Source organism: Lonchura striata, chromosome 3, assembly GCF_046129695.1.
Source record: "Lonchura striata isolate bLonStr1 chromosome 3, bLonStr1.mat, whole genome shotgun sequence".
Classification (NCBI taxonomy): domain Eukaryota; kingdom Metazoa; phylum Chordata; class Aves; order Passeriformes; family Estrildidae; genus Lonchura; species Lonchura striata.
Window position 1 is genome coordinate 59,959,333 of NC_134605.1, and position 14,372 is coordinate 59,973,704.

At 34.0% G+C, this 14,372-nt stretch overlaps 1 protein-coding gene across 2 annotated transcripts in view; it reads right to left on the reverse strand.

Moving 5' to 3' along the window:
• Positions 1-14,372, reverse strand: part of AKAP7 (A-kinase anchoring protein 7) — an 82,109-nt gene that overhangs the window by 60,442 nt on the left and 7,295 nt on the right. For both annotated transcript variants that reach the window (XM_021540701.3, XM_021540700.3), the window contains exons 3-5: positions 13,621-13,766; positions 8,934-9,070; positions 4,590-4,750 (exon numbers count right to left, since the gene is read on the reverse strand). In XM_021540701.3, the coding sequence (XP_021396376.3) occupies positions 4,590-4,750; positions 8,934-9,070; positions 13,621-13,766 (444 nt within the window). The remainder of the gene's footprint in view (positions 1-4,589; positions 4,751-8,933; positions 9,071-13,620; positions 13,767-14,372) is intronic.

The window sequence follows — 14,372 nt, forward strand, 5'->3', positions numbered from 1 at the left end:
CAGTTCTGTAGAATTTAACATGCACAGAAAGTACAGTGACATTTTACTGGTTAAGGTAACTTATGAACATAATTAACACAATGTTTCCTTCTTCAAAAATAATGAAAAATAGAATGAAATCTGAGTAAGTGGAGGGGAAAAAAAGAAATAAAGATAAATGTTTTCCTGAGAGCACAGAAATGTTACAAGACAATGTAATGCTATTAATATCCATTAAGCTCTTTGAAGAAGTGGCTACAAGAAGGGACTTAACAGAAACTGGAAAGGACACATGGATGCTGTGGGCAAGAGAAAGTTCTAGGCTTGTGAGACAGCAAAAAAGTGGATCTGTCGACTGGCAAATACACAAAAGTTAATGATGGGAATTACATTAGCTAAAAAAAATTAGAGGCCAGTGATGAGAAAAATAGAAAATGTCCAGGGGTTTTGACAAACAAGTATCCTCCATCTTACCTCCAGACATTATCATTACTACTTAGTGAAAAATCAAACAAAATCTATGTTTTCCTTTATTAGCCTCAGGCTGACTGATGTTTTCAGCTTCAAAGTATACCCAAAAAATGTTGAAGCTATTTTTAGAGCACAGTGACTTCCTGGAACAATTTTTTGGACAGTTTTCAGACTGCATTTCATGCAGTTTGAAGTATTCTGTAATATCATTTTGTACCTCATTTTTATAATGTCAAAATTACTAAATGTTATCTGCCACTTACGCTGAATGCAGCTGAATCCATTAGATAACTCTTTCCCTATAATTAGGATGGAAATGTGATATATGAAGCTTACTCAGAACCACTTTACATGGGAAAAGCTCAAAAATCCAACAGCTAGATCAATACAGAACAATTCATAGTAAAATTGCTTATTGAGCCATATTCCATAATACAAACGGCCATCTTCTTTCCAAAGAGTTCATTAGATTCAGAAACCTGCTACATATGTATACTTCCAGACTATTAATTTCTGCTTGTCTCAAAACCATGTTCATTCAATTAAAAGGTTTATAATTTAGAAACAGTATTCTTTTTATTGATTTTTTTTTTACTTTACACTTGTAAATGAAGAAAAGCTGAGCAGAGATAACTTACCATTAGAACTATCATGTTAAGCCATGCTAAAATTATGAAGTTCTTAGGATTTCTTAAGAGATGGGCCAAATGATAAGGCAGAGTCAGACCAGTTTCCCAGTAGTTCCTTGCTTGTGTATTAGACATTTCTACAGTGTCACTGTCCCAGACCACTGCCATGTATCAGCAAGCTATATTGTTATTTCAAGCACTTATCAGGAGTATGTGTGGGTTGTTGTTTCTCTCCATCACCACATACATATACATAAGAAAGATGAGCTTGTTCACAAAGTAGGATGCATGGGGCAGCTGGGCATAGCAATCCCCACTTCGTGCTCATGTCAGTACCTGAGCTAAGCCTTAGAAGATAGTGACAATGTAAAGGTAAAGGCCTAAACTGAAAAAGAAACATAAGTAGAACTTCCTAATAAAACTTTCTTCTTATAATGGCTTCAATCCATTCTAATACTTCCTACAAGTTTGTTATGACCACAAAAAGATGGGAGCGATAGTACCTTCTTTTAAACCACAATAAGCATATTGCTTCATTTTAGTGAGTTATTTATCAGAGCTATTGTAATTCAGTGTTAGCACAATATGAAAAAGAGTGTAGATTAAAATCTAAAAGCATTTGCTGTCCTCATTTTCAGTATGAATTCAGAGAATCATTTCATCATTTCAGAGAATCATTTCATCATTTCAGAGAATACTTCCAGTCCCACCTAACTAAACAACAGCAATTTGGACTGCCATCTTTTTGTTCACTTCGTACAAATCAGTTCTTCTAATGGAAAATTACAATACTTTTGAGTTCCCAATTTTTTCATCATGTGAAATGACCTAAGAACAACTGACAAGAGGCAAAATTCATTTATCACAGCTTCAGCCATCTGTAACTAAAGTGAACTAAATTAACTGAATTAAACTATTTCCCTAGGCTGCCTGAAGGGAGGGCAATGCAATTCACCCTCAAATGGATGCTAAATGTGTGGATTCACAATTTTTAAAGAAGCTCATCTTTGATGAGCTTTAAACTATCATCCTTGTCAGAATAGACTGTTCCTCTCCAGCCCCATGCCTGACACTGCTCCTATCTTTTCTGCCAACAGTTATGTAGCTATACAATAAAATTCATGGGCAAGCTAAATAGGATAAAAATTAGCTGACAAAGGTAAAAATGTTAATTTTATCACAGCTGAATTCTCCATGTGGTTGCATGAAGGGGTCAGATTGCTTTGGTATGGTGGCAATGTAAGTTCATGCTCAAGTAAAACTGTTATGTAACTAGAGAAGAAGATGGGCAGTATGACTCGTTTTCCTTTTCTCTCACTCTCTAGTGTGGACTGCTAGGAAATCAATTTGAAGAGATTAGACTAAATGTCATTTATACGCAACTAAAGTTAAAGAAAATTTCAGTTAGTTGTACTGCATGTCAGCATGAGAGTTGTACTACAGTGTAGTCCTAACTATCAAAGTATTTAAGCCAACAAAACAGTATTTCTTAAACTCAAAAGATCAAAAGCAAATGAAACATTTTTATGTATAAACAGAAGAGTAGTTTTTCTGTTTGTGAAATACTAGCTCCCTCTCATGGTCAGACCATAACATGCATCATTAATTCATAAAATCAACATCTGCAAATCCTGTAGGTAAAAAAACAGGATTCACTTTTATCACCTGCAAGCAGCACTTACAATGTATTTATCAAAATAAAAGCCACGCACTTGATTACTTTTTCCAAATGCACTTAGTATTTGTCCTGGTTTTGGCTGAGTACTTTTCTTCATAATACCTAGTATAGGGTTATTTTTTGGATTTATGCTGAACAGAGGCTAGATCGTTCAGGGATGCCTTGATTACTATTGAGCAGCACTTGCACAGAGCCAAGACCTTTCCTGTTTCTCAGCCCACCTCTCCAGCAAGCAGGCTGGAGATGCACAAGGAGCTGGGAGGGAACACAGCTGGGACAGCTGACCCCAGAGATATTCCATACTGTATGGTATCACTTTCAGCATCTATCGTGCTGTGCAAAGAAGAAGGAAGGAGGATGGCATTTATCTTCTCAAGTCACTCTTAGTGATGGAGCCCTGCTGAATCACTGAAGGGCTGAATATGTGCCTGCCCATGGGAAATGGTGAATGAATTCCTTGTTTTGCTCTGCTTGACTGCATGGTGTTCACTTTCCCTATTAAACTGTCTTTATGGCAGCCCACAAGTTTTCTCACTTTCACTCCTCCAACACTCTCCCTCAAATGGCTGGGGAAGAGTGAGCGAGTGGCTGTGCAGGACTGAGCTGTCAGCTGGGACTAAAACACAACAATCCTTCAAATAATCTCTGGTGCAGCAGTTTTTAAAAATGTTCTGGAATTGTAATATGTCATATAAGCGCACAATTTCTAAAAAGACTTTGACAAAGAGTTACTAAAATACTTTTCAAACCTCTGTCAGAACTGTTTAACACTATTCCTGGTAGATAATTAAATGATGCTAATATCTTTTAATGGGTTTTGGGAAATAACTAGGAAATCAGAACAAACAGAGGATTAACATTAGCTCTGCTTTTCCTGGACTTCCATCTCTGGCAAATGTACATCTACACTGGTATTAGCAGACATGCAGTGACCACATTCAGATGTCATTATCAAACAATTTTTCTGTATAATTTACAGAACTAAATGGCTAATTTAACTTCATCTATTTTCTATTGACTATGTTTTCAATATTTCTCCTTCATTCATGTACAACACAAAATAACAACATGAAATCAAAATTCACATTAGAACATAGCAGAAGCCATACATAATCTTGAAGTACTGAAACAGTGATTCCTTAATAAATTCAACTGAGGTCTTTGTAAAAGGTCAAACCAGCTACACTTCAGAAATTAAACTAATGAATTGCTAGAGAAAACACTGTATTAATAAAGACTTTTTCAATTTTTCCCTCTGTACTGGACTGCAAAGAGGTAGTGTGACAGCAGCAGTCCTTGCTACTCTGCAAAATGGGTTATTGCTCTATTAAAAAAATGGTGTGACCTCACATTCCTCAGAACACAAAAGATAATTCATCAATACTGAAAAACTCTTTTAAAGAATCTTTCCAAGGAATAGTTGGAATTGCTGGGATAGTTTCAAAGGACACCAATGAATTACAGACAGTACTGTTCTTTGAGAATTTTTATTAAATATCTATGTAAACAACATAGCTTAAGTATAGACTCATAAGCAGATAAAAATAGGACCAAAACAAGGTAGCATGGAGTCTTTACATCCCACTTACAGATCTGCACTATGTTTTTTACATATTCTAAGTAAAAAGTTATCAGAGAACAGTACTGTCTGTAATTCATTAACATCATTTTGAAATACACAAAGTAGGCTAGGAAATTAATTATGTAGCATTTACAGCTGTTAAAGGTAAATTAATTTTGACTAAATTAGCACCAACTTATCTTTGAGCTCCATTCTCATTGAGGTTGTTGAGAAGTCTTTGAAACACTTAAACTAGATTGATAAGTTGTACCTGCTATTTCCTTAAGGAGCGTTGTATGATCATTTTCTGCCAAATTCACAAATCCAACTTGATTTCTGAAGTGATCAATTCCTTGAAAAGACAAATCCACTCTTTTTCCTTTCAGGAGATCATTTACAAAAAACTTGCTGTCAGAAAGAGCACCAACTGCTCTGTTGAGAGGAGAGAAAAGACCAATGTCAAGTGTATTTCTGGTGCTAATATTGCTATTAATCATTATATCAATAAATGTAGCAAAGATTTTTTAGTACCAATTTATTATCTACTGTGGTACTTTTTCACTAGTTTCTATCACTACAGTTTTATTACTACTATTATTACTACCACCTTTTTATAAAGTGGTACATACACTGTGCTGTAAAACCAAACAAATAATAAAAGCAGACTTAGCAGTGGGTGTAATTCCTCAAAAGAGTTTATCTCAGTCCTTGAGGCATCCAGATACTAACATGACAGTTTTCCCATTCACTTTGTGAATCCCATTGAAATAAGATGATTACTCAGAAGCATTTAGTTTTCAATTCTTAAATTAATTTTTTTCCTCTCCTGATAACATCAATTGAACTAAGATTCTTCTTCAGTCTAAGTTAGAAGAGTTAAATTATAAACAGATGTAACATTACTTATATGTTACTTACATGATAAAATTACATGGAAATTATAATTAAGCTCATGGAGTACTGTTATTAAAAGACGTACAATCTCAATTTACATTTACTTTCTGTAAGAACTAAGAGGCACGCACACTATAACTGTAAAAACAGGGTACAAACATTTTAATAATCATCTTAATTAGCCACATCATGTGTATGTACAATTACATGAAATAATTGTTTTGACATGTACTTAAAATGATTTGAATTCTAAACAGAAACCACATAAACATTTTTAGTGTTTTCTAAAAGGTTTCTCACATCTCACAGTTTTAATTCTATTCAATTAACCTGAATTTAATCCCTTCCCCAAATCAATGCACACTTTATAAACACTAGATGGCAGTAATAGGTTAAAAATGCTCAGAAGAGGTATTGTTACTTTTTCTGTTTTAGCTGGATGAAAGCAATCACCAATCTCTACAGTAGGTTAAATAATTTCATTGAAGCCTGTACAATTCCAAGAATCTCTACACATTCCCATTGTGTTTAACAAGGTGGACTCTTGATCTGAACAGTGCATTAACTGGAACCTAGGCCAAGTTAAGAAACACATGAAGGTTGATTACATGACAGAATATTTTTCATTGATAGAGCCCTCCTGTGGTCTTTTTAGAGGACTTTAATCTAGGAGCTAGAAGTACTTTAGCTCCTTTATAACCATTTCAAACACCAATGTTCTTTGTTCCTTGGCAAAGATATTTTACTGTAAGCGTAGTCTCTGTCACTTACCTACCCTCTTATCACTCTTAGACAAGCCTGTTCCTGTGTTTTCCTTATGTGCTGTACTTCAAAATCTTTCAAAAACACCATCTAATACTGGTTCTACCTGTCAGATTACTTCACATGTAAGCAGGCATAGATTTATTTACCAACACAAACCTAAAAATTGGTCCAAAACAAGTACAGATATTCCAAATACATTAAGTCAAATTAAGTTAAAGCTTGCAGAGGGCTTTTAAGTATTAATGAATGTATCTAAAATCCATCTCTGGATTTTTTACATTTGAGAACTAGTGCACAGAAAGTTCATGGAAAGCTCTGTTCCTCAGCTGAACATAGATTTATATTTCCATACTGTAGGGTTTGCTGCAGAACTCACTGACCAGTCTAGGCCTACCCGACGAGTTCCATGACAGGTCAATCCACACAGTGCAGTGTGCTTTCAGTTTAGCACTGTTCCTGCAAAGATCTAGTTTTATTTTTTATTTTATTTATAATTTTGCTAACACTAAAATATGTAGAAAAACAGCTGTCATCTCACTCTAGCTATCTTGCCTTTTGAATTCCATCAACTACTTCATAACATCTAACAATAGCTTTGTAAGAATAATGCACAAGGACAAACATTTCTACTGAGTCAATAGCTAAAAACACAACAGTGGTATTTTCTTGTTATTCCATACCAAGTAGTATTTATAATACTAACTAGTAATTACACTCAGTGCAACTAATCCACAGAGATACCCAAAAAGTTCACAAGCACTTTGATCTAAAGTCAAAAAAGGAAAATAAAAAAAAATAAAATTAAACAGCATATTCTAAGTGAACACACGCTAGAATTATAGAAGCAGTGCCTGTTTTCTTCCTATATTGTTGTAATGTAAATAATGTAGCACCTAAAATATACCAAGTTTCTTTTTAGAAATTTCTGAGTCTTAATTTTATCACTTGTTAGAAAAAGAGATCTCTCAAACAAAGCCAAACTCAACTCCATCAAATCTGTTATTTGTAATGCAAAGGTGAGATTCACAGAATCTTTAACAGAAAACTAGCAAGAAAATCTTGACACTATAATATCATAATTAGGCATTTACTGCAAAGGCAGGCATCCTGATTTCTAGCACCTGATCCCATGACTATGGACAGTTAGCATAGAGTAGAACTTCCTGGCTTGAAGGGAGTGTAGTCATGAGTCTTGATTGTTTTCTTTCTTTCTAGTTTCAAAATCTCACATTCTTGATTTCCTACAGTCCTACAAAAAAGAGATGTATAGTGTATTCATGAAGGCTAGACCACAGTCAATCAGTTAGGAAACTGACATGAGAATTGCAGGTCTGGATTCCCTTAGAAAGAGCGGCCTAGAATACAGATCTTCCATTTTGAGGGTGAAAGCTGTATGTACTAAAATACCATACAAAGGGCTTTGTGCTGAATTGAATGTTATGTTTAGCACATTCTTATCACGCATTTGACTTCAAATAGCATTCAACACATTTCATTTCTGTATAGACAGAGGCACTATTGTGCAAACACAGTTGAAAAACTGTAGATATCTAAGCAACTCAATGGATCCAAACCTAAGGATCTGTGAATTCTCAGATGCCCAGCTGACTAGCTGCACTTTGTTTGAGAGATTACTCTCCCCTTACATTACACACAGGTTTGTTTACCAGCCTGGATCTTGTTTTCTTTCCATTAACCTTTCTTTCTATTAACCTTTCTTTCCATTAACCATATCAAAAATTGGTGAAGCAAAAAGAAGGCAAATTCAGCATTTTACTCTTTCAGATCTCCCAGAAAATTAAACAAAAAACATCAGTAATGATTTTTTTTAAAAAATCTCATTTAAAAGAACATGCAATCTAGAATACCTGAGGATAGCTGAGCTAGAAATCTATAGGAGGCATCTGGCCAGGGAAGGGGTGAATCTCTGAGGAAGCTGCTGCTGACTAGAGGACAGTTCTGAGTGCCTGGACTGTAGACTTCTGCTGGGAGAGGCAGAGAAGAACTCTGTAAGTCACTGCTTCGGTGGCATTCAGAGAGTGGAAACTGAGAAGGGGCTCACAGAGTAGAATATCATGAATTTGAGAATATTTGTTTTGGTATACAGTTTTGGGCTCTTAAAAAATACTCATGAAGAGGCACATGTGCTTTGAGGAACTATCCCATGCCCCTTTTTTTAAAAGTTTGTACTTCAAGCCCTTTAAAAAAAAAATTCACATAAACAGCTGGTGGTTGTTCTCACCAATTTTCAGGTGCTATCACAGTTTACTCATTAATCAGGCACATGGAGAGGGGAGGGATTCTACCAGATCTATATCCTTTGCTTGCCTTTTTATTCTCTGTCCCTGGTTGTTTCTTTCCCCTTAGATTAAACTGTTGATGCTGACAAATTTGCATCTTCACAGTAGAAGTATAGAGATCTCAAAGATATAACATTCAAAGAAAACAAGCATGTAAAAACAAGGCAACTGATTTAGATATACTGATCATTCATTATTTTTATATGTGTCAAATGCTTTCAGCCAAAATACTTCTACTTATGAGAAGCATGCCCTTGACTACCAAATGGTTCCTTGGTAGTTGCTTTCCTTGGATTCTTGCTTTCTTATGAGCAATCTGCACTTCAACAGATTTTTAATTCCCCTGCCCCCTATATAAAAACATTGTTTTAAAATAATTACTTTAGCAAACATGACATATGTGCATACAAGTTCAGTACACAGTAGGTAAAATGCAAGGGAAAACCACATACTTTGTTCAGAGCTTATGACATACCATAAGTTATGAAAATGGCTAATATTAAGATTACATTTTAAAAGCAACATTAAACATTCAATAACTCTAGTAAATAAGGGCTGTTAATGGCACAAAAAAGTGTCAGTTAACTCTGCTAGTCTCTTTATGAACACATTAAGCCAAAATACTAGTATATACTTAATTTCCATTAAATACCTACATGCTAATTTCTTCTTCACTGGATAAGTGCATCACTAACATGGTGACATGCAGTGAGCCAGAGCGAACCATTGCTTTGGAAAGCCTTTGATCCTTTTGTATTATTGCATCTTGGACAGCCTGAATACCGCCAGTAATCTGGGAAGACACAGAAACAACAGTTAGCCACTACAATTACTGTATCCCATCATGCAAGTGAACAAGAAAGCACACAATCTAAAAACAAATGTTTATGTAAAAACCTTTCTAGGGGAAGAAAGTTTTATCCTCTGACCTGAGTGAACCCAAACAGGGTATACAAATAGAATGATTAATAAATCACTGTACAGTCCTCATCACATCTTAATAGAAGCTTCCTTCCATACGTATTACTAACTGAAGCAAGTTAAGATCATCCAGTTTTACACTGCCAGTAATACCAACAAAAAGTTTCTTCAAGTAATTTCTCTGCCCACCCTGCTAAACATCTGTCTTGCTATGCGCAGGTAAATGACTGAAAAGAAACCTGATCTTTGCAGGACCGAGCACATACAAAACCAGAATATTTAGGAAATAATTTGTAGAGATATCTGATTTGCAATTCTGATTATATTATCCAATAGACATATATAATGTATATATTCCCTTCAAATGTATTTAGACAAATTTCTTTGCAACAGGTACAGAGTTCTAACTTCATCGGTCTTTCTCTTTAAAAATACTGGAATTACATTTTTTATTGAAAATTATTTATATGGTTATACATGCTCTATAAATTATATCCAAAATGTTTACTGTGCTAGACATTATACTAGCTGTACTGTAGCAATTTAAAAAACAAAGTACCAGAAACCTGCAATAATTCTTGAGTACATTAGTGAAAATTAGATCAAGTCAAATAAACTGGACCATCTGACAAAATGAATTACTTCTTAAAGTGAACAATTCAAACAGTGAACAAAAACATTACAGTCAAATCATCTTTGGTTTATAAAGTCTTAAAGAAGCAGGTTGAAAACTTCAATCTCACTTTTTTGTTGTTTACTTATTTGAAATTCAGTAGTGAATACTTCACAAATGTACCGTACAGACTTGACTTTTATAAGATAAGCACAAGTAGCTCTTAGGTACAAAAAAAGCATTGATGTATATTGGTAGCTCTGTTAATCATAAAGAACACAAATTTGCTGGGGAAAAAAAAAATCCTACAATCTAATGGGACTGTTCAGTATTTTTCTGACTGAATTTCTTAAAATGAGTTTTGCCATGCAGAAAGTTTTACCCAATAAGCCATAGATATCTAATAGTGTAATATAAATACAATTAAATTATAACTCAAAGGAACCGATGCTAGCAAGGGTAGGGAGAAGGATAGAAGGTAAAAGCTACTTGCCAGAAAAGGGGATATGACATTTACAAAACCACACGTGTCTTAAGTAGTGTAGGATGAATGAAGAAAATTCCACCAACATTTTATCATAAATCATGTTGTAATAAGACCACCCTTTCTTCATATGCCAGAACTGATCTCCTCCTGGATAAATAACAGTTTCATTGTCTCAGATACAGGAGGAATTCAATCCATATTTAAGCAAAAAACTGGTAGATGTGATTCCCATTAAGTACAATGTATTGTCTGAATATATAAGTTTATAAGCTCAATCAAAAAAAAAAAGAAACAAAACTCAAAAATTAAATGTGTCATAGTAATTACAATTTTATTCTTTTCAACTATTGCTTCTAAATTTAATTTGCACCTGTGAGCTGGAAAGGAAAAAATATAAACGTAAGCATACAATCCCTTCAGAGTACAGAAGACAGATGTGGCATTGTGTTATCAGAGCAGTAAAGACCATCCTAGCTCTGAAAGAGATCGATATTACTCAGCATTTAGTTTAGCAGCCAATACCCTACATCCCCATACTCCTACAGCTTCCTTAGTAGTACTTCCACAAAAGCATGCTCTTTCAAGGCTCACTCTTTTATGCAAGAACCAATGACACAAAAACTGTAGGAAATTAATACCTCCGAGATGTCAAATTTTCTGTCCAAAATTGGACAACAGGTTGAAAACCCAAAAAATCCCAATGGATAGGCTCATAGCTGCATAAACTCTATTAGGAAACAAAGCTAAAAACCTAAAATATAATATGGCTTTGGAATAAGATTAAGTCCAAAGACAGCCAGTTATCAGTTCCAAAGAAAAGTTATTGCTGAATCCATCAAGAAAGTATGAAAAAATCCTGCCCTTTGGATATAGGTAAAATAAAAATAAGGCTGAGCACATCCTCTTTTTCTCTCTCTCTCTCTAAATGACAATGCTCTACACAATCAACATAATCTGGAAAGAAAAAAAAGTTTTCAAGTAAGTTTTTCTGAATTTCAGAAACTTGTTTTTCAGATGTTTTCCCTAAAGTTATGCGATCAAAGTCTAACAAAAGAGCTATTAAACAGGTGTGCCATCACAATGCATATCACAATTTCAGATTTGTTCTGTTTTCTCCAATAAATCTAAGTTGCAATTAACATTTGAGTGTACTATTCTAATGAAGAAAACTAGGACTTTTCCAATGCTATATAATAAGCTTTGACCCACTTTATATTGCTATTAAACCTGTTATTTACATTACCTTACAAAGTATTGTTTTAGATTTCTACTGCTACCATGCTATTTATTTTTACTTAAATGTCCTAACATAATTCAAAAGCTTTTTCAAGGCTGACCACACTTAACAATTCCTCCCTCTGAATTTTTTAAAAAAAGTTAAAAAAAAAGGCCTCAACTACTGATTTCAAGATCTCCTTTCCCATTACTTGAAGTACATTATTCTGAGAAGCAATAGAATAACACCATTTTGCTTATTACAAGGATACTACTAGTAAAGTAAATGTAAAGCTTTTAAGATTTAACAGATCAATAGCAATTATAGTCAAGACTGGAGAACCCTGAAAAGCTACCCTACCAAGTGATAACACATCATGTAAGTCATAACTTAAAAAAAAAAAACAAACCCAAACAAATAGAAAATAATACAATTATCATAATCTATTTAACTTGTTTTATACAAATAATAATGCAAAGTTCAATATAAATCAAAATTAATGGAACAATACTTTTCTAAAGATTCAAAACAATTAAAAAGAAAACAAGGAAACTGTTCATTTTCCAAGAGGAACAGCTGATTAAATGTTTCGGAAATATCCTTTATTAAAAAATTTCCTCTGTGTAAAGCTTAAATAACTACAGAAAATACAAATAAATGACACTAATGCTTAAAATACTTCATTGGAATAAAATAAACTCTTCAAAACATAAAGGTGTTTCATTACCAACTGAAATACTACCAGCAATTACCAGATTCACTCTGGCTATCAAGAAACAGGCATTTAAATTTTGGCTAATATTGCCTATAAAAATTCCAATGTGTATTTTCTAGTTTCAGAACAACTTTACCTCTAAGGCAAGTATAAACAAAACTGTCTAACAAAGTCCTGGAGCTCCCAAATGCTCTGAGATTAAATTTAAAGAGTTGTTTCTTTACCTCTGTAAATGATATGAATAAATAATCACATATAAAAAACTGAGCATACTTAAGACCTTCCCAACCAGCTCTTGGGCATAGCAATGATTGTCAGCAGGAATTCTCAATTACAAGATTATATAACCCCTACATTGTTCTTGCACTTGTTAAATCATGGAATCTGTTAAACAGATCTTGAAGAAAAGATATTTTAAAATAAGGTGTCAAAAAAGATATCCTACAATATTTGTAACAGGCTATCCTGGATCTTATAAAACCAGGCTTTACAATCTCTTCTTCACATATTATGTTTTGAAGAATCAAAGACTGCAGTGTTGTTTTCAAACGTATTTTAGTGTCATTTCATATTTTCTTAATCTTATTTATTTTTTCAGAGAACTGATAATACAGATACAGGATGACTTAAAAATCATCTAAGATAGTTTCTGATACTAAAAAAAAAGACAAATGAAATTTGCAAATGCTGTTAAACTGTTGGGTTCAACTTTTTAAACATAAGGCACCTACTTTCCTTGTTTCAGACACAAAAGATATCAAAGATGTACCAGAGACAACCTGCAGCATGTAATAAATCATTTTCATTTACTGCCTAAATGAGACAACTCATGTGACTGCAAGGAAATACATTTTCTTAAAGAGCTCGTTGCATTTCCTGAATTAATGTGAACAACATCTCACTAAAACAACAGTTGTTCGAATTTTAAATAAGATGAACCATTTTACTGTAAAATGCTAAACTACAAACTGCCAAATTAAAACAGTAACAGATCCAAATAAAAATTTGTATCTATAAAGAAATCTAAAAATATAGCTAGAATTTTTCTTATTAAATTTAATAGGAATGTCCCCCTTATTCTATGTGAATAACAAAATAGGCTATACTGAACACTGCAGAGAGGAAATCTCAGCAAGATTCAGTGAAATCCATAAGACTGACAAACTGAATAAAAATGTAAGTATCTTTCCTCCAGTCTTTTTTAGAAAAGCAATTTTACTCACAAAAAGATGTTACATAACACAGCATTACTCATTGAATAGACTGCAAATGTTTCTTTAAATGTACCTGAAAAAAAATGTTTTGCACAATATCAAACACTGTTCTTAGAAAAACATGCAGCTGTTGAAGTAATTCTGGTTATACCATATTAGTATAATAAAGAATATCACCTTTGGATTAGTAATTGGAAGAGAAATGAAATAATTTGGCTGATACTGTTTGTTCTTTTTCTTTTTTCTCTCAACATCTTCTTCAATTTCCCTTCCAATAGTCCGCTTTCTTTTCTTCTTAATACTTAGTTCAGAAGTTGCATGCACTGAAGAGGAAAAAAAAAAAGTCACTTTCAGCACACAGACATTTAAACAAAGACACTCTTAACCAACTGGAGCTGGACTTGAGTCAACTGACTGGAGCCTGTCTTCCCACTGACCTACTCTGCCCTTGCTCTGAACTGTCTGACTGGGATCCAACACTCACCTGAATTAATGTAGCCATACAAGTGAAGTACCACACCTGAACTAACAGCCTACACCTCTAAGCAGAGTTTATAAGCTGCTAACACAGACAGACACATGGCTTCCAAACCACCAAGCCTCCCTTACTCAACATATGCAGCAGGACAGCAGGCCTGCAAATTGTTCATACTTGAACACGGACATGACTGTAGAGCAGAAGTGCCAATATTAAACTTCAAAAATCCCATGCATTCTGCATTTTTAAATATAAAACACAGTAATATATAGGATTATCAAAACTAAAAGTTGTACTAGACTAAGAATAATCAACCAATAGCACAAATTAACCAAATCCAGCCCAGAAGAAAATGTAATTCCAGACAGATTTGCTCTCTACCTCCTCTGCTCCTAGAGATACCTTCTGATATAGTGAAAGAAATATGTGTGTCCTCAGTTCTTCCTTTACA